General features: G+C 48.3%; 4 protein-coding genes and 1 pseudogene across 6 annotated transcripts; 2 read left to right on the top strand and 3 right to left on the bottom strand.

Moving 5' to 3' along the window:
• LOC8080771 lies at positions 237-2,874 on the bottom strand (annotated as a pseudogene). The gene is made up of 5 exons (XR_002448079.1): positions 2,606-2,874; positions 1,889-2,112; positions 1,542-1,792; positions 1,063-1,447; positions 237-884 (listed from the first exon to the last, which is right to left on the bottom strand). The product of XR_002448079.1 is annotated as a cytochrome P450 709B2 (transcript).
• LOC8080772 (hydrophobic protein RCI2B) lies at positions 7,511-9,100 on the top strand. The gene is made up of 2 exons (XM_002465174.2): positions 7,511-7,847; positions 8,065-9,100. The coding sequence occupies exons 1-2, from the start codon at positions 7,758-7,760 to the stop codon at positions 8,158-8,160; spliced, it is 186 nt and encodes a 61-aa protein (XP_002465219.1). The 5' UTR covers positions 7,511-7,757; the 3' UTR covers positions 8,161-9,100.
• On the bottom strand, positions 9,134-10,272 carry LOC8082599. Its single transcript, XM_002467756.2, has one exon. It carries the CDS (start codon positions 9,995-9,997, stop codon positions 9,416-9,418), a length of 582 nt encoding a protein of 193 aa, XP_002467801.1. The 5' UTR covers positions 9,998-10,272; the 3' UTR covers positions 9,134-9,415.
• On the top strand, positions 11,978-13,737 carry LOC8080773 (probable transcription factor At5g28040). The gene has a single exon (XM_002465175.2). The coding sequence runs from the start codon at positions 12,381-12,383 to the stop codon at positions 13,512-13,514; it is 1,134 nt and encodes a 377-aa protein (XP_002465220.1). The 5' UTR covers positions 11,978-12,380; the 3' UTR covers positions 13,515-13,737.
• LOC8082600 lies at positions 14,021-17,811 on the bottom strand. 2 transcript variants are annotated; one of them, XM_021450335.1, is made up of 4 exons: positions 17,380-17,811; positions 15,712-17,279; positions 14,687-15,648; positions 14,122-14,595 (listed from the first exon to the last, which is right to left on the bottom strand). In XM_021450335.1, the coding sequence occupies exons 1-4, from the start codon at positions 17,639-17,641 to the stop codon at positions 14,379-14,381; spliced, it is 3,009 nt and encodes a 1,002-aa protein (XP_021306010.1). In that variant the 5' UTR covers positions 17,642-17,811; the 3' UTR covers positions 14,122-14,378. The 2 variants fall into 2 exon arrangements, with proteins under 2 accessions (XP_002467802.1, XP_021306010.1); XM_002467757.2 differs by having other exon boundaries at positions 14,021-14,595; positions 14,687-17,279.

Genomic DNA, 18,637 nt, shown 5'->3' on the forward strand with positions numbered 1-18,637 from the left:
ATCTTGAATTGGCTTCCATTCACCTCCTCTCTAGTCGCCTTGTTCGGTCCTTTGAAATCTGTTACTCCGTACTTTCCTCGGAGAGAAAAAAAACAAGTGACATTTGGGATTACTGTACATAAATGCACATTCTGTGCTTCTCTACCTACGAAATCATGGCAACCATCCGAATCCGAATCCGCAAATCTATAGGCAGTAAAAAGATCTGTAATTCAGCATAGCTGTCCAGGCAAGAGTTTGTAAACTCAGGTAATTCAACTCAGAATGAACTCTGAATACAAAGTTTTATGTAGCATCGTATATTGTATACATAGTATGGGCATAAAGTCCCAGAAAGTTACCCATTTTCAACAAGTTTTGGTTCTTTAGGCGTACTGTTTGGCGGATGAAACTAAGTCCTAAATACTGGCATCGATCTTATGCATATTTAGACATAAAATTTTCAGCTAGCATCATACATCCAGTGGCCTCAAAACTATGGGAAGACCGAACTTAGGCTGAAGCGTTATATGATCTGCAGGTGCATGCACATAACTTGAGGAAAGTGTGAAGGAGAATTTCTTCAGGATCATGGCCATTACTGACTTTGCTTCTAACATTGCGAAGTTCTGACCGATGCATGATCTTGGTCCTATTGAGAATGACAGAAGAGCCTGTGGGGTCTTTGCTGCATTTGTGATCCCATTCTCAAACCTCAGTGGATCAAAATCATTGGCATTGTCACCCCAAACCTCTTTGTCTCGGTGGAGAAATGGAATAGGTATGGCAATTCCATTGCCTTTAGGTATGCTGAGGCTTCCCAATCTTATATCGGAGATAGGCTTTCTTAGCATGACCATAACAGGAGTATACAGTCTCAGTGTCTCAAGGAGCACCATCGTCATCTGCAATGTCAATCTTGAATGTTAGCAACAGCTAAAGACTGCGCGGTCATATGTCACATTAGTCTAGTGATGAAGACATTAATATAGTTCCTTCAAAAAAAATGAAGACACTAATATTATGAATATTGCAATAGTCACAAGTAGATAGGGGAATCCATTCAAGGTCTGTTGTCCATACCTCTTTAAATTTGTTAAGCATGTCTGCAGTAGGATTTTCCTTTCCACGTTCTCTCAGGACCTCCTCTCTTAGCCGTTCCTGCCATTCTGGATACACACTGAGCAAGAACATTGTCCAGGTAAGCAAACGGGATGTGGTCTCATGGCCGGCAAAGAAGAACGTCTTGCACTCGTCTATGATCTCATCCATGGTCAGGGTCAGGGTCAACTCATCTCCTTTCTCTCCTTGTTCTGTTGTGAGGCAAGCCTCAAGCATGAGACCGAGCAGATCGTCTCCATATCCACCTCCATTGGATGCCAACCGGGGCTGTATGATTGCCATGAGCATCGTCTTAATCTTCTTATCTAGCATCCACTTCAGTCTGTTGTTTTTAGTAGGAAGATACCTGGAAGTAAAGAATTCGTCAACCAAACATTTGTAGGATGTATAGAAGAAGTAACATTACTGCTGAGTGCTAACTAAGAAATATATTGACTTGCTTGAGTCCTGGTAGTTGCACGTTGAGGAGAGTTGCCACGGCGAGTGCCAGGAGCTGCCTCTGCGTATGGAAAACCTCTTTGCCCTGCTTATAACTGCTTCCAAAACCAGTATGTGATATAATGTCTGCCGTCAAGTCCTGAAACAGTTTGCTGAATTCCACTTCCACTTCCCTGCTTTCATTGCTGGATGCCAGTCGTTCCCACTCCTTGATCAATGGCTCAGCACAGCTGACCATCGTCGTCGTCATCGTCTTCATCACAGAACCAATAAGACATAAAAGCAGTTTGAGAAACCAGTGGAGAAATTGGAGGGGTGTGCTGAAAACCGATCAGGTTATCATTATCACCTTGAGCTTGTCCATAGCGAAAGCTGGGTTGACTACCCTCCGGTGCCGTACCCAGTCGGTGCCTTCCACCAAAACCAGCCCTTTGCCGAGCAATGCCAGGATAGTCGGGTGCGCATCGATCTTGAAGAAATGGCCTGACTTGTTAAAAAGAACCTGCCTTACCGACTCGTAATCGAGGAGGCAGATTCGGGGCTGTGGACCGAACCAGTACAGGAAGGGCCCTCCTGGACAAAGTTGTAGAATGAAAACCTTCAGTGTCATTCCATATGGACATGCATGGTTGATTGATTTTGTGACGAAAACGCAAGGGAGGAGGTAGAGTAAGATATGTTCATCCCTATACTACATACTAGAGAGTAGAGAGTTAATCAATACTTGTATCAAGCCATGACCATGACCATGGAAACTGTATATTATCACTGTCTCTAGATTCAGTGAAGAGTAAGATATGTTCATCCCTATACTACATACTGGAGCCAAGTGCAGTTTTTCCCTTAGCAACACTAGTAGTACAGAAAAGTAGTGCTAGCATGAAAGTAGTGGAAAATATCTCAAGCAGAGCAGGAACAGCCGAACAGAGCATTCATAACTAACATATGGAGACTGGAGACATCGGGAGACGTACAGTATGATACTTGATGTCCTATCTAGTCAGTAGTCTTATACTCTTTATTATATCCTAGGAGTAGTATACATATGACTGAAGAACAGGCATACCGTACTGTTGCTTCCAGGTGAGGAAGTGAGGCATCACCCTGGGGAGATAGTTGTGGTCGCGGACGTCCAGCCGAAGCGCATCGCCCTCCGCCCTCATCCTCCTGACGTCGTGGTTGTTGCCCCTGAGAAACCTGTAGGGCGGCCCGCGGACCCCCTGCGCCCTGAACATGCCGGCCACGGCGCGGGGCCGCCACAGGAGGCGCACCACGGCGTAGTCCCAGCGCCAGGAGCGCCGTCGCCGAGGCCACCAGCAGCACGGACGACGCCATGGCCGGGCCGCGGACGGTGACGGTTTGATCGCCTCGCGCGCTGTGGGGAGAAGTGAGGCCTTGGAAGTTGGAACGGGAGGGGAGGAGCTGGAGGGAGTGGAGGTATATCATATATAGCATCCACCCTGTTCACGGTGGCGGTGGTGGATGCCGTGCCGTGTGTGGGCTTGTTACTGTGAGATTGACTATACGTGGATCTCGATATAGAATCGGTTTGGCCCATTGCAGTTGTAGTGTACCACCTCAGTGTCTGTGCGCTGTCGAAGCGGGAAAAAAAGGAAACTGCTCGAATTGCGAAGGAGACAGGACTGGCAGGCTATGCCAAAACGTTGTAGTCTTTTCCTTGCAGAAATCGTCGTCAATCTCGGTTAATTTGCGAGTGGACATGGACGCCCCGGCAACCCGAATGTGACACATTGGAGCCACCCGCCACCCAAAATTTGACACCTGCCGCAACCGCAAATCATCACTGATACCGAGCTATGTCATGGTCATGTACTCCAAGCATGCAACTTTCCCTGACGAGTGACAAAACACCTCACGGTTGCCTTTGCCTAGTGCCTAGCTATAGGATAGGAAAACCCAGCCAGCTCGGGCCTGTTTGTCGTCATGAGCTACGTTGCACCCCATTAATACAGTGGTTGTTGGTTTGGATCAAAAGTCATCTATACTATAATTGAAAATTTGTTTAAGCTAATTTCTTCCTTCAAGATCAACAATTCACAGTCTACCTATTGCGGATGCAACGGCTGAAAATAAAAGTTTGATGAGGCTTTCCACTCCCCGCTCTCCCTCATCCACGCTCGCGCGGCCCTCATGATCGCGACGCCCAACACCGTGGGTTCGAGTACGGCACCCACCGAAAAAATTCCTCCCTTTTCTACTTTCCACGATCAGTCCACCTAGGTCAAGCACAATTCAAATCAATTTTGAATCCACCCCGCCTGCCGCCACGATCTCCGCATCCCTTCCTCTAGGAGCGCGTCAGTGATCTACGCCACGATCTACGACCGCAGCGTCGAGGTGACGTGACGAGCGCAGAGATCGAATCCTATCCCACCCCAACGCCGAGGAGGCACGGCGTGGTCATCGGCATAGGTGGCCTGATGGAAGAGTTCCGGTGTTCTCGGCAGGCAGAGGCGGATCAACATCGTGGTTGTCCTCGTGTCGACGTGCCGGCTGGATCAGGGCATTGAGCCTGTCGGATTGACGTAGCAGCCTTCCCTCGACGCACCGCCACAGTGATCGGGGCGACATTCACCCCTGCCTCCCGCAAGCCGTCGCGCTCGGCTTCGGCCGTGGCTGCCACGGTGACTCAGGGCTTCCAGGTGTTTCACATCGACGACACCGATCGAGGGCTTCGAAGGATGATGGCTTCGGCTCCATCGCGCTATACCAATGCCTGCAGAACACGTCGTCGATAGGGCACGGCGGCGTGGATAGGGCACACCACTCCATCGCTGAGGAGGGAATTCGTGGCTGACATTTTGGTGAGTCGTGCAAATAAATGTTATGACAACATCTCTGAAAATATCCAATATTTGGTTAAGGAGTTAGGGAGGATGTAAATATGTCTAGAGATATAAAAATAATATAAACGACAAACTCTGCAAAAACAAATTAGTTCTTTTAAAAGCATTCCCTAAAAAAACGTGGCGTTAGCATAGGCATTATACTAGTGATTGGAAATACTAAACAGATAAGCTCAAACGAACATGCTACTTCAGCCCCCAGCGCACACCTCAGAGCATGTTTTCAGGCATCCCACATGGTGCGGAGCAGCATCACTGAAGTATAGCCTCGTCGAGAGCAAACACACCAACATTCAAGCACCAAGGCCAGGCAAACTAAAGCAAGTGGAGGACCTTGACCAAACTTGTCAACTATAAAGTTGTCGATCACATTAATATTTTGGTATAAAGTTTGTTTTATCTAGCTTTATATAAAATTTATAAAATATTTAGACAATTATTTTCTTCGGATAAGTATGTTAACAGTACCACATCTATGAATTGAATAATTTCTACACACCACCTCGAAAAATAGTAATTTGGTTTGTGCTCATGCGGATACTGATTTGTTATGACAGAAAAACATTGTTCCTTAGCTGAAAAAATATAGTTGGTAAGTTCTTTGCTTGAAATTATCAGTCGTACTTTTTCATCCAAGGAATGTCATAAGATAAGTTGTTCCATCTATATTGATAGATTAATGGAGACATGCGTCATAAGATGACACTCTGTGTAAATAGCTGATTTATAGATATAGTCTTTTTAAGAGTTTATATCAGTGTTTTAAGAATCGACCAGTTAATTTATCGCCACGCTGCTCAAAGGATTCGATGGCTAGCACTCAAGAGATTTATACTAGTTTAGGATGAAGCTCTACGTTCAGTGCCAAAGACATGTGAGTACGTGTTCCTCAATACCAAAGTGCTCCAAAAGGCTTACAACAAGAGGTATGTAAGCTACGGTCCTACGGGTAGGAAGTGTTCGAGGAATGAGAGATCGATCGTTCGAAGTCAATCGTTTGGAAGAAGGCTTGACTCCCATTTATAGTTGCAAGGGCTAGGTTACATGCATAGGAGTAGGGTTCTCCCAGCCCGAGTGGCTAGGAGCTCGAGAGAGGGAGAAGCTACTGTGCTTGTTAAGCAGTCCATCTAGTCTTGTCATCACATCAGGGTATGATCGTCTTGAGCTTGCTATTTACGCTAAGGCATGGCTTACGGTGGTGCTACTACTCCAGCCATGGTGGCGCAACGGGAGTGGTGGTTGCTCACTAACTCCCATGCCCAATATGGCTTGCTCTTGGTGTCATTGTGGCTTCCATCCTAGCATTTCCCTTCTTCGGGGAGAAGTCATGATGTCGTTGTATGGGGAGAGTGGTTGTCTCTTTCCCCAATCTCCTAGGGTCGGATCAGGGGCATATTATCTGATCAAAGTGGGAGAGCTGACTTCCATTGTGTCCTCATGTTGTGGTGGGCATGATCGTACGCCGTCCATCAGGCTCGACAGAACTTGTCGGTGTTGAGCCACGTTGGGTGACGTAGTTGCACTCTGGTGTGGTCTTTTCCATCAACGGGTGCTGATCGAGGTGACACTCTATCCTAGGGCTGGAGGGTTAGCTATCGTCCTATTGTACTTGGTGGAGTACAATGGCTATAGGTGGTCGAAGGCACCACGCAGTGTGAGGTCGAGGGAGCCCTCGTATGGCTCGAGGGCGAGGAGTAGAGGCAGGCCATGTTTAGCTAGGTTGTGGCTAGCTAGGTAGTCTCTTAGGCCATGCTTTGGGATATCCCGTTTACATAACTCCAACAATTTACATCTATAAATGTTTAACAAAGGCTAGTGTTTATCTGAGACAAATCTAGCCGTTTATTGAGGCACACCTCTAAAATGCTTAACTTGATCAATTAGGGGCTATCTCCTAAAATATTTTGTATAGTGATCACTACCCTCCCTGTGGCTATACATATCCAACAGGGCTGGACTCAACAGGTGCACGAGGCACGACCTGATAAAGTCTGGTCCGAGGAGAACACGACCTACTAAGGTTTGTGCTTGTGCCGACTCGGCTCACAACCCAGTGTTGTGCCTAGGCTCGATTAGACCTCGACACGGTGTGCTAACACGAGCATGGCATGGGGTCAGCCTATTAGACCCACTCTGGAGCAACTATAACCCTTAACATAATACGCCCTTATCATTTTTATCATGTGTAACTCCTCAATATTCCTTATATTTGTCTGCCTCTTCTTCCTCATTGCCCCTCCTCCCCCATCTCTCCCTCCCCGCTTCATCAAGCAGCCGTTCCCTGACGCCGATCCACCCCCTCATCTCTCCCTTCTTTCTCTCCACTTCGTCAAATAGCTGAGCATCAGTCCTTCATCCTGACAATGATCCACCCTCGGGCTCTTGCTTCCCAGTCCCTACTCTATCGAGCGGCAAAGCACTAGTCCCCCGACCCTAAGACCACTCCACTCACTCCTAGTTAGGAGCGACAGTGGCACCTAGGAGCGGTCAAGCCACCATCCCGCGCCCCTAAGGGTGGTGGCGGAAGCTAGGATCAACTGCGGCTCTGTGAGTGTGCTTGAGTTCAATCTATGTAAAATCAATTGTATTTCTGAACTTTTTTTTGACAATTTTTTTTAGAATTTTGTACTGGGATGAACTGCTGTTCGGGCGGCTGGAATGGGCTACCGGGCTGCCAAGCTTATTAGGCCAGCACAAACAGAGTTAGATGCCTGCCTAGGTTGCACGACAGCCGGCATGGCTATGTTGTGCCTTTCATGCCCATTAACGTGTGCTACGATCTGTAAAGGTCGCTAGAGAAATGGCAGCATGCATGTCGTCATTTCCTAATCACGTTGGTTTCGCTGATCCCTTATGACCCCTTATGACATTTTCAATGGCTAATTATTTGGCTAGCTATTATGATGTGGATAGTGAAAAAGTAGAAGAGAGAATAGTCATTAGCAACGAACAAGTAGCTAATCATCTATTTTCACGCTGTTCAAAAATATGTGAGAGGAATATATGGATTCAATAGTATATAGAATAAATAAAAAAAAAATCGTTACTTTTATTTCTCACCTCCAAAGGCAGAGAAATGAGGCTGTAAAAGGACACGCAGAGAGACGGAAGAAGGCAACACAAAACAGACACCAAAGGCATGCAGCAGGCCCCGCGGATCGGAATGGGGTCGCAGTTTTGTCCGTGCGTGCCTCAGCTCGTGACCTCCTCGACCCCGGCCTGCAGCCTGGCCCTGGCTCCCCGGCCCACACGACACGCCCACCACAAGGATCTCCGTTCTCCGGTGCCGACGATCTCCCGGCCTCCTCCACAGCACTACTAGCTAGCAATCAGCCAGCGGCGGCAGCAGCAATGGCGGACGACAACACGGTGACGCTGGTCCGCCTCATCCTCGCCATCATCCTCCCACCGCTCGGCGTCTTCCTCAAGCACGGCCTCAAGGTTCGTCCACGATCCGCCGCCTGCCTGCCTGTCGCTAGCTCGACGTCCGACGTATCGTCGTCGTAGGAAGTAGGAACAGACCAACACCGCACGCACGCCGCCGGAGGGAATTTGATCAAATTCACGTCGATCGTGCTGATCGATGAATAATCCTTTTTGTTTGCATTGTGGTTGTTTTTGGTATGTGCATGCGCCCCGTACGTACGTGTACGTGCAGTTGGAGTTCTGGATCTGCCTCATCCTGTCCTTCTTCGCCTACCTGCCGGGGATCATCTACGCCGTCTGGGTGATCATCAAGAAGGACGACGACTAGCTAGCCTATGCATGAGTGACTGATCAACGCCACATGACCGCCGGACCACTGCACGCCGGCCAAGGCAGGCATCGACGTCCGTGCATTAGCCTTTTTAGCAGTAGCTAGCAGTGTACACGATTATTGGGTTAATTATTCCGGCTTTCGCTGGAAACAACATTTTTTTTATCTTTTTTTAATTAATTGTAAGTGTAAGTATAGGGAGGAGGAGAAGGGGTGACTATTAAAGGAGTCGTCCACCGCAGTTGTAGCTAGGCTTGTTTAATTCTGAGGATGCATGCAGCAAGCTAGTAGTATACTTTCTTGTCTTTGCTGCGAGTACAGCAGTACACTAGACTTGTGGCGATGACGACGCAGCTAACTTGAAGTGTTCCAGACGCTGACGCAGCGTTGAGTGCAAGCAAAAGCTGACTAGCTGAGGCGTGCATGGAAACGGGTCAAGCAGTCAGACAGAGAGCCTGCAGTTTCAGGGTTTTTCTTTGCGGATGACTGACGCATCTCTTATCATCTCATCAGGCAGTTTTGTAAAGTTCAATATGAAGATGCGTCCAATGAAGAAAGCTAGCACGCTTCAATTATTTGGACAAGAAAAGCAACGGTTTTGATCTTATTTAACAAGCTCATTATTAAGAGCAACCGCAATGTGCTGCAAAAGTGGTCCATAAGCCTTTAAATATTCTCTATAGACTGGTTGATACACTGTGAGAGTAGTCAATAGGGTAGTCCATAGCATCAGCTATCCATATGCTTATGGGCTGACCATAGGAATAGAAAAACAATTCTTTCTCTCTCTCCCTTATCTCCTACCTTGCTGCAATGGCCGGCCGGACTGTTGGTTATCTTTTTTTTATGTGTTAGTGGGCTCCACCTTATGGTTGAACATTGTGAAAGAGGAGATAGTTATGGACTACTGATACTGGACCCCTCCTTATGGACTACTTTTGCCATATACATTGAGCTTGCTCTAAAAGGATGGAACATTGTGGCGCGCCGCGCAACCATATGCATGTATCATATCCACCGTATATCAGTCAATCTATACAAACAGACCTGATAACAAATAAATTAAACCCAAATGAACACCACACCACACCACACCATACCACCAAGCAAATAAATCAGACAATGCAAAGACACACTTTGCCTCGAGTCCCGCGACTCTTTTGATTTTGAGACCCGCCGGCCACGCGTACGCATTCGAACAGAGACCAGAGACAGAGACTATACGCTGCAAACCAACCGCCCGGCCGGCCGGCTAGTATTTGTGCTGGAAGTCCTCGGTGGCGGTGGTGGGCTGGTACCCAACGCCATGGCGGTTATTCGGGAACACCATGAACACGTACCCGGCGACGGCACCAACGACAGGCGGGAGCACGGCCATCATGGTGCGCTCGCTGAGCTCGAGCGCCGGGTAGAGGCAGGCGACGGTGTCGGCGTCGAGGAGCGCGATGGCGGCGAACACGAGCAGCGCCAGCGCGGCGTGGACGAAGTCCCCCGCGCGGAGGCGGTACGGCGACAGGTCCCTGGCGGCGGCGTCCGGGTCGGTCGCGAAGGTGCGGAGGCCCCGCGGCGTCACCACGCCGTAGTAGACGCGGCCGTCGGCGCCCACGTAGCTGTCGGTGAAGGAGGAGAAGGCGCAGGAGGCGCCGCAGAGCGCCACCAGCGCGCCGCTCAGCACCTTGTTGAGCGCCAGCGCGCAGTGCCCGTTGTTGGTCACCAGCGGGGAGAGGAACTGGAACATGAACACCGTGCCGCTCGGCAGCAGCTTGATCAGGTCCGCCACGCCTCGCAGCGCGCGGTCCGCCACCCTCACGCTCACGCTCCGTGGCGCCGCCATGTGTGTATATAGTGTATATATCCTCTTTGATTTGATCGGTCGGTCGATGGATGGATGGATAATCTATCGATCCTCTAGCTGCTAGTTATTAATTGCAGTTGCTGCTCTGTGTTCTTGCTGTGTGTGACAGCGGGTTATTAGTTGCAAATCAATTGCAATTGTGCTCGATCAGCAGGCTTTACTTGGCGAGAGATAGGATAGGAGTAGGAATCATGCATATGGTACGATGCAATGCAACGATTTATAGGGACGGGCACGTCATGCATCGTGTGGACGGGGGAGAGCGCGAGGAGGAAATGGAAGGGTTGCTTGGAAGGATCATCGATCGATCTGTTTCCGGGGGGGCGGGCGGCGGGCGTTGCTTGGTTTGCATTGCTTGCACTCCTGGGCGACACGGATCGATCGGTGATCAGTCGGTGGCCTTTCTGCATGCTTCAAGCAGCAGCAGAGCAGGGGATGACACATCACACATGCATAGCTTGAGGTTCTTGCACCGCCGGTCTCTGTCCAGTCGATCTCTACTTCCACACAATCGAATATACACACACGCACTGCAGCTTGCTATCGCTTTTGCTTGGCATGCCAAGTGAAGAGAGGTCCGATAGAATTTGCTTGCTTTGTTTGCAAGATATAAAGATATATACTATCTTGGCAACATGGGTTGGACTTTGCACTAGCTAACATATAGCTAGCACACCTACACCTATATGTCTCTAGATAGCAGCTGCTTGCTTGTTTGAGGCCGGTAACTATTCCTCATCCTACTGGAATGGAAGGTCGAATGCGTAGCACCGGGGTTCTTACTTGTCCGGCTGGCTGAAAACAAAAAAGATATTGCTGATGCTGATTTGTTTTGAGAAAAAAATATATTATTATTTTATAATTAAAAAGTAGTGCTGATATAATTAGAAAAAGATAGCATGACGACGTCTATGTCAAGTTCCCGAATCCCAATTCCTAACCCATTATTCGTGCGGGGCTCTTTTGACACGACTACTTCATAACGTTGTTGTTGTTGCGCGGTGGGAATGTCCGTTATTCTGCTATGCCGGAGGACACCAGCACGTTTACACGGCACAACAGAGAGAGAGAGAGAGAGAGAGAGAGAGAGAGAGAGAGAGAGAGAGAGAGGAGAGTTTCCGGTTGTTTGGGCAATTTTTACATGGCAGTATTCATGCCATCGCCGAGGAGATTCTGTTTCCCTTTCCCGGCGGCCGTCTCCGACTCAAAACGAGCACACCAAACGGGGAAAATGTGTTTTCTTTTCTGGTCTAGGAGTATATATAACGCTCCCAACGGGGAAAATGTGTTTTCTTTTCTTCGGTTCCTTAATTTCCACATTACTCTTTTGAAAGCGCACTAAAGACAAAAAAAAAATATGCCAAGGAGACATGAAATGATTTGCCATAATGTAAGGCTTCAAATTTTTGTAGATTGTGAGAGTGACATGCACTCTTATTTATCTTAGGTCAAACTATTATAAGTTTTCTCAAGTTCATTGAGACAAGTGTGTTAACATTTACGGCTTTAAATGAGTATATAAAAACATTGCATAATGTATCTAAGACATATATAGTTATTTGATATCATAAATAATATTGTTTTCTCTATAAATTCCATCAAATTTTTGATAATTTGACTTAGGACAATTCAAAGTAAATACATGTATTTACGATGTATGCAGTACATTAGCGGATTTAGGATTTTAATCATGGGGGTACAGACGAAAACGATATAGTTTATCAATATGGACATAACATAATTAGATCACCAAACGATGATAAAATAGTTGTGAATGTATAGCAGACTAGCGATTGTTTATAATAATGTATTATAACATGTACATGTTATTAAAGGGTATATATACTAGATGTTTTCAAAAGAATTTGGGGGAACATATGTACCCCTATGCTGCTACTGTATCATCGTGATGTTCTTCTTTTTTTTTTTTGGAGAGGAATAATCGTGATGTTGGTTTCGCCTAGGCTGAGTATGGGCTGCCATTGTGAAGTGTCTATTCATTCTCATTGCTGGCGGGAGCCCAATAGATTTAGGAGTCTCGACAGCTTCGCAATTTCCGCCTCAATCTCCGGAAGATTTGGCCCACCTCCAGTGGTGGTGCGGTGCAGCCAATTCATTCAGGAGAAGGACGGGGCGTGGGCGTGGGAACAGGTTACTAGACCCGGTCCAACCATAGACCGCGTAGGCTAACCAAGCCAACCCAAAGCCAAACGCAAAGCGCAACTGCGCAAGCGGTCGAGCTCGAGCCCAATCCAGCAGAACCCCCCCCCAACCCTAGCTCCCGACTCGAGCCGATCGACCCCCCGCCCCGATCCGATCCGATCCGATCCCCACCGTCGACGACCCCTCCGCCGCCGGAGCCATGGTGTCCTCCTCCTTCCCTGACGCCGACGCGTACGGCAACGGCGACTCCGACGACCTCGACTTCCCCGTCGACCCAAACCCCAACCCGGTCTTCTCCTCCTCCCCCGTCGCCGCCCCCGCAGCAGCGGCCCCCGCGTCCGGTAGCGGGGCCGGGGCCGGGGAGCGGCGCCCGCTGTTCCAGCGCCTGTGGACGGACGAGGACGAGATCGTGATCCTGCGCGCCTTCGCCGAGTTCACGGCGCAGCGGGGCACCTCCTTCGCGTCGCACCAGTACGACACCACCCCCTTCTACGAGGACATGCGCCGCCGCCTCAACACCGGCTTCACCAAGAACCAGCTCGTCGAGAAGATCCGCCGGCTCAAGCGCAAGTACCGCAACTGCGTCGAGCGCCTCCGCGTCGCCGGCGCCGGATTCACCTTCCGCTCCCCGCACGAGCAGGCCATCTTCGAGATCGCCCGCACCATCTGGCGCCCAGCCTCCGACAAGCACGGCCGCGACTCCGACGACGAGGGAGGCGGCGTCGCCCACGACGGCCACTTCGCCATCGCCCCCTTTGGGATCGACGTTGCCGCCGCCGCCGCCGCCAACGGGGAGTCCGCCAAGTCCCCGACCTCGAGGCCACGCCGTGGCCGCCGCCGCCGCACGGGCGACTTCCCCGCCGACGCGGTCACCGAGACGCTCGCGCTGCCGCCGGCGCCCATGCAGATGCCGGTGATGACCGAGGACGCGCTCCCCTCCTTCCCGCAGGTGACCGCGGCGTCGGTCATGGACGGTGGCGGCTGCGGCCTCAGCGTGGACCCACCCTCGGGGCTGCCGGGCGCGCTGTCAGCAGCGGCGGCGGCAACGGCCGTATCCGGCAGCAGCACCGCCGAGAACCCCATCCTGGCGGCGATGTTCAAGGAGATGGTCCGCGCGATGCTGACCGTCGGCGGCGGCGGCAGCACGGCGCTTCTGGGGCTGGAGCCGCCGCCCCCTATCGCGGGGGTGCCGATGGAAGGGGAGAAGTGGCGGCAGCAGCGGATCCGGGAGCTGGAGGTGTACCTGCGCCGGATCGACCTGCTGCAGGACCAGGCGAGGGCGGCGCTGGAGGAACTCAGGTCCGCGCCGCACGCCGGAGGCATGAACACTTGATCGATCGTCTTGGGTTCGTCGGTCTTCTTGCAGATAGAGCATCGTTCATAACCAACCATAAGAAAGGATCATTTTACTGGTAGAATTTCTCTAGGCTCGAGCAGCAGCAGAACAAGGGGGGTTTATCGTCTGTAATTCTGATTTTCTGTCTGCACTTGCAGACTAGCCGCGTCTCGTCTTTCTTATTTATTATATATAAAATAACTTATAAAGATTGTCCTACCGTGCCTATCTATCCTATTTAAAATTTACAAAAAGAATGTACGAGCTCAGCTGCCAGTCTTTTCACTGCACATGGAACATCATCGCACCGCTGCTGTTCGTTGATGCAACCCGACAATATGGATACGATCATACGAGGAATCTATAGGAGTGCATCAAAGCATTTCGCATCACTCTGAAAAAAGTGCAGCTGAGGTATTGTACTTGGCAAACACAGTCACATGACACTATCTGAAGACGGACGAGAATACGAAGCCATACTTTTGGTCCTCGGAGTCGTAGCATGAGAGGATGATGATATTCCGCAAGTAATAGATGCACAGACCCAACTTCAATCCAACCTCAGGCACAATTGTGGCAGAGGCACTCAGGAGACACACCAAAGAGAGCTTTTTTTTGTGTTTTATTATCTTGCTCTTCTCGAAATAATATAGAATTTACTACGCTGATAGCAAAAATGCTGGACATTTGTTGCTCCAGTAGTATTTGGGGCAAATTCAACAGGGTATTCACGTGCTTTGATACTTCCCTTGATTGTGACCTATCACTGTCACACAAAACTACCCGATAACTTAATACTATTAATTATGACTAATCATTTCATCTTTTCTGGCTGCCACTCATCGGTGCATATCAAGATATCTATCCGAGACAGATCACAGGAAAAGAAGATTTAACTTTTCCTGGAGCATCAGTAGTTGCCGTATCCGCTGTTGTGATTAAGGACAGCGGCTGCCAGCCTGAAGGATGAGGCACAAGCCATTTCTTTCGAACGATAACGATATGCAGAACCTGCAGAATGTCGCCCAGTGCATATTGCTGCATGCACGATCTCTTCAAGATCATTGCAGCTTGGTACCTATACCAGAAAAAGGAAATGCAAATATGTTGCTGGCATTCCAGAATAAAATGATGAAATGATTAGCACAAGAGAAGGTACAAATACTAACCTTGACTGAGAATTCATCATTGCAGAGTGGCCATCGGGGGATGAAATGTACTTGTAAACTGTCTCTAGCTCGTCTGTGGGATTCTTTGCTTTGGTATTTGTTACATTCACACATTTCCAGAGGCTCTCGTCTTTTGCGACAAATAATGGCATGTCATTTAGTAATTTCTTCATAACGACAGCTTCACGTCGAATGGCAAGTTCAAGAGCCTTCTTAACATCAAAACCTGTTAAATTCAGGTCTCCATAACATATACAGTCTGCAATGTTTGTTTCTGTTGGGAATATCTTTTCAGTCTTCAATATGTCCAACGCTTGCAATATTATTCCTACTTCAGGCTCAGCAGAATTTGGCAGATGCCTTGGCTTATCTTCAGAGTGTTCAGAGCTTTGCATATCACTGGATATATTAGGTTGGTGCCCGACAGTGTAAGTATAGTCACTGAAAGGAGGTTGGCCACTTTGAGGGTCACTGGAGTGATTCAGATTGCAGCTGGAGTTAGAATCCAAGTGAAAAGATGATCTGCTCTCGTGAAAACCTACAGGATGTCCATAATTATTTGGCATTCCCATTGAAGGACCATTAGTACGTGGACCTTGAGGCCTGGTCTCAGTAGTTCCTTGAGGACATTCAGAAATATTCAGTCTGCTTAAACTATTGCAAATATCATCCAAACCTTCAAAAGCTGAGCCACTGGAGCATGTTTGTGTTTGTGCAAAAGGAACACCATTATGCTTAACTGATGGCGAAGCAGAGCTGCCTCTATGCGAATCTATCGAATCAGAATGAACATGTACTATACTAGTACCTGAATTATGTTGCTCTGATGGCAGGGAAGACTGGGCTTGCTGATATGTCTGATGGTACTGGCCACTACTAGCACCAAAAACAAAAGTTCCACTTTTGGCAGCACACTGAAATGATGTGCTATTCTGCTTACCAAAAATGGAGGTTGCTCCATCCTGATGCAAATTATCAGTAAGTAAAGGTATCTGATCAGATAACAGCAGATTTGAGCCATTCACCTTTGCACTCTGAAGCGATTTGGAGCTTGACGATGCTGACAAAGATTGACTTGGATAGCTTGAAGTACTTCCATCAGAATTATCAAAAGTTCTAGTAGACGGATTTATTTCATTGCTTACTGAAGCTGTGAAAATATTTATCCATTTTGCATAGGGTTGCTCTTTATTGGTCTTGTATTCATTTCCTAACTTCCCACTGCTATCACCCACATTAGAGCAAGAGTTGAGCTTGTTCTGTGCTTCAGAAGATTTGAATTGCCGATATGTTGGATTATAATTGATAGCACAAACATCAGAATCATGTGTCCCATTTCTTGATGCATTCTCAGCTGATGTGCTAGGCCTTTCACTAAGGATGGACTCATGTGGTACTCTCACTAATTCAACAGATGTGCTAGGCTTCTCACCAAGGATGGGTTCATGTGGTGCTTTCACTTGATGCAACTCAACTGATGTGCTAGGCTTCTTACCAAGGATGGATTCATGTGGTGCTTTCACTTGATGCAAATGAGCAGAAGCTATAGGCCTTTGAGCTGATGAATGGGACTGAGTAGAAGTTGCCGATGCTGAAACAGAAGCTTGGTCTAGCTCAATCGTACTCTTTCCTACAGGACATTCAGGAACCCCAATTGAACCAACTGGCTTGTTAGCAGAACCAAATGTGATGTTTGTCGTCTTCTTTACATATATCTGAAGTGGCTTCGACACATGTCGATTGACTGCCTTTCCCTTATAATTGCCTGTTGTAAACTCAGAATGAAGCTTACTCTGTGCTTCAAAGCATCTGAAATGCTGAGACATTTGATTACATTGACCATTACTAGCACCAAAATTAAGAGCAGCATTTCTTGGCAAACACCCAGTTGATATGCCAGGCTTATCAGCAAGGACAGGCTGGGTTGTTGCTTCTGCTTGTGGATGAGTAGACAGGACATGTCTATGAGACGACAAGTTGGACAAAGTGCGATTTTCCAATGGAAGTGAGGTATTCGCTTTTGCACGTTTTGTTGAGTCAGGACTTGATGATGATAATGATGAAACAGAATAGTGGTCAACCTCACTCAGTGTCCTTCCTGTAGAACTTTGAGAAACTCCACCAGCTGGCACTACACGATCTTGACTAATTTCAGGAGTAGATGAATAACTTGCCTTCTTAACATACTTTTGAAGAGTTCTCGCTCTAATTTGACTGCCTTCCTTTCCATTACAATCACTCTTGCCATAATCGACAACAACCTTGCTATGTGAACACTTCAAGGTATCTGAACTATTCAGATGCAGCTTGCAACCTAGCACACTTCTTGGAGGCGGCGGCTCTGGTAGCAGCAGGTCTCCTGCTGTAAGGTTTTCCCAGAGCCAGACCTTCTTAGCTGCAGCAGCAAGCACCTGAGACGATGCATTGGGAGGTCGTACTAGCAGGATATCATAGCGTTTCATCCTAAGTCTGTGAAGGAGATCAGAGAGATCCTGATCGCCTGAGATAAGCAAGTAGTTGCCCGGTGGAGGATTGTCGAATGCCCAGAACAACATGTCGACAAGCATCCTCTTCTCACTGGTGTCCTTGCTCCCTGCCAATCGTCAGGTGAAAGGGATTCGATTAGCAGCGCGAATTCAACTGGGCGGCAATGGGCTGAGAGCAGGAGCGGGGAGAGCCTGTGTGTACTGTACCGGCGGGGACGTGGTTGAGGCAGATGCCGGTGGCGGAGAGCGCTGCCAGGACGGGCGGGGGTACCCGGGCTGCGTCGCCGTAGGCAGCGATTGAGACGGGGCCGACGTACCCCGCTGAGGCGAGCGCGGCGATGAGGTTGTGGGCGATGCGGTGCGGGTCACAGCGGCCGCGGGGCACCGCGCACTTGTCGATGTCCCACCACACTGACGTCTTGGCCGTCGACGCCGTCGCGACCGCCGCCGTAGGCGCGCACTCTCCCATTGCATCCGCGATGGGCGGTTAAGGCTTTAGGGTTTCGCCGGCGGTGCGGTGGAGCCGTCGGGGCGGGTGGAGTCGTAATTTGTCTGACGCTGTCGCCGGCGCCGTCTCCGCCAAGGAAACGAAGAAGAGGCAGGGACAAAGAAGAGGAACCTCCTAGAGACCTAGGGCGACTCGCTAAATTGAATGGATCAGATCAATTAGTGTCTGTATTGTTTCCGTGTAACGAAAGCCCGGTCTGTTTTACTCTGCGCAATTTCAGCATTCAACCTTCTGTTCGCGATTTCAGCCAGAGACAAAAGTTCGCTAAGACTCCCGTTTTAAAATAATTACACATTTTCGTTTTAATGAGTCAAACTTTTCAAAATGTATCCTACAGAATTAGTACAAAATATTACTAACATTTATATGTCATTTATTATAAAAATATATATCATTTATTTAAAAATATATTTTACATTGATCTAATAATATTTATTATGCACTATAATGGTTATTTTTTTATATACATTTCATTACATTAAAAAGTTTAAATATTGAAAAATGAGATGTAAGAGGCCAAATAAATATGAGCCCTTCATTTTAGAAAAATATTTTACCTTCACAGGGTAATGAGAGTACCGTAACATTGTGAATTAGGAGCCCTTCATTTTAGAAAAATATCTTAACTTCAGAAGGCAATGAGAGTACCGTAGCAAGGCTAAAAAAAAAAGTGAAATGGGAGTCCTGGTCAACATGTCGTCAACAGGGTCCAACATAACTAAATCCACGCCATATGTGCATGATAACTGGATACCAGTAATGTTGCACTCTGAAGCTGATGTGTCGACGCACAGATTGCCTGTGAGATACGGATGAAATCAACTGCCTGGGAAAAACAATCAATCTCATATCTGGCAGGCATTTGGTTCAAAGAATTACACATTCTCCATCGCGCCAGTCCATTTTAACAAATCGAGGCCCCGTTCGTTTCCTGGGTATTGACGTCCAGGAATAATT

The sequence above is a fragment of the Sorghum bicolor genome, chromosome 1, assembly GCF_000003195.3.
Source record: "Sorghum bicolor cultivar BTx623 chromosome 1, Sorghum_bicolor_NCBIv3, whole genome shotgun sequence".
Taxonomy (NCBI): Eukaryota; Viridiplantae; Streptophyta; class Magnoliopsida; order Poales; family Poaceae; genus Sorghum; species Sorghum bicolor.

Bases quoted from the DNA above. Each gene is read 5' to 3' on its own strand.
- LOC8080772 (XM_002465174.2), top strand. From the start codon at position 7,758: ATGGCGGACGACAACACGGTGACGCTGGTCCGCCTCATCCTCGCCATC. The intron at 7,848-8,064 runs GTTCGTCCACGA...GTGTACGTGCAG, and splicing joins TCCTCAAGCACGGCCTCAAG to TTGGAGTTCTGGATCTGCCT.
- LOC8082599 (XM_002467756.2), bottom strand. From the start codon at position 9,997: ATGGCGGCGCCACGGAGCGTGAGCGTGAGGGTGGCGGACCGCGCGCTG.
- LOC8080773 (XM_002465175.2), top strand. From the start codon at position 12,381: ATGGTGTCCTCCTCCTTCCCTGACGCCGACGCGTACGGCAACGGCGAC.
- LOC8082600 (XM_002467757.2), bottom strand. From the start codon at position 17,641: ATGGGAGAGTGCGCGCCTACGGCGGCGGTCGCGACGGCGTCGACGGCC. The intron at 17,280-17,379 runs GTACAGTACACA...GACGATTGGCAG, and splicing joins CCTCAACCACGTCCCCGCCG to GGAGCAAGGACACCAGTGAG. The intron at 14,596-14,686 runs GTTAGTATTTGT...TTTCTGGTATAG, and splicing joins ATGATGAATTCTCAGTCAAG to GTACCAAGCTGCAATGATCT.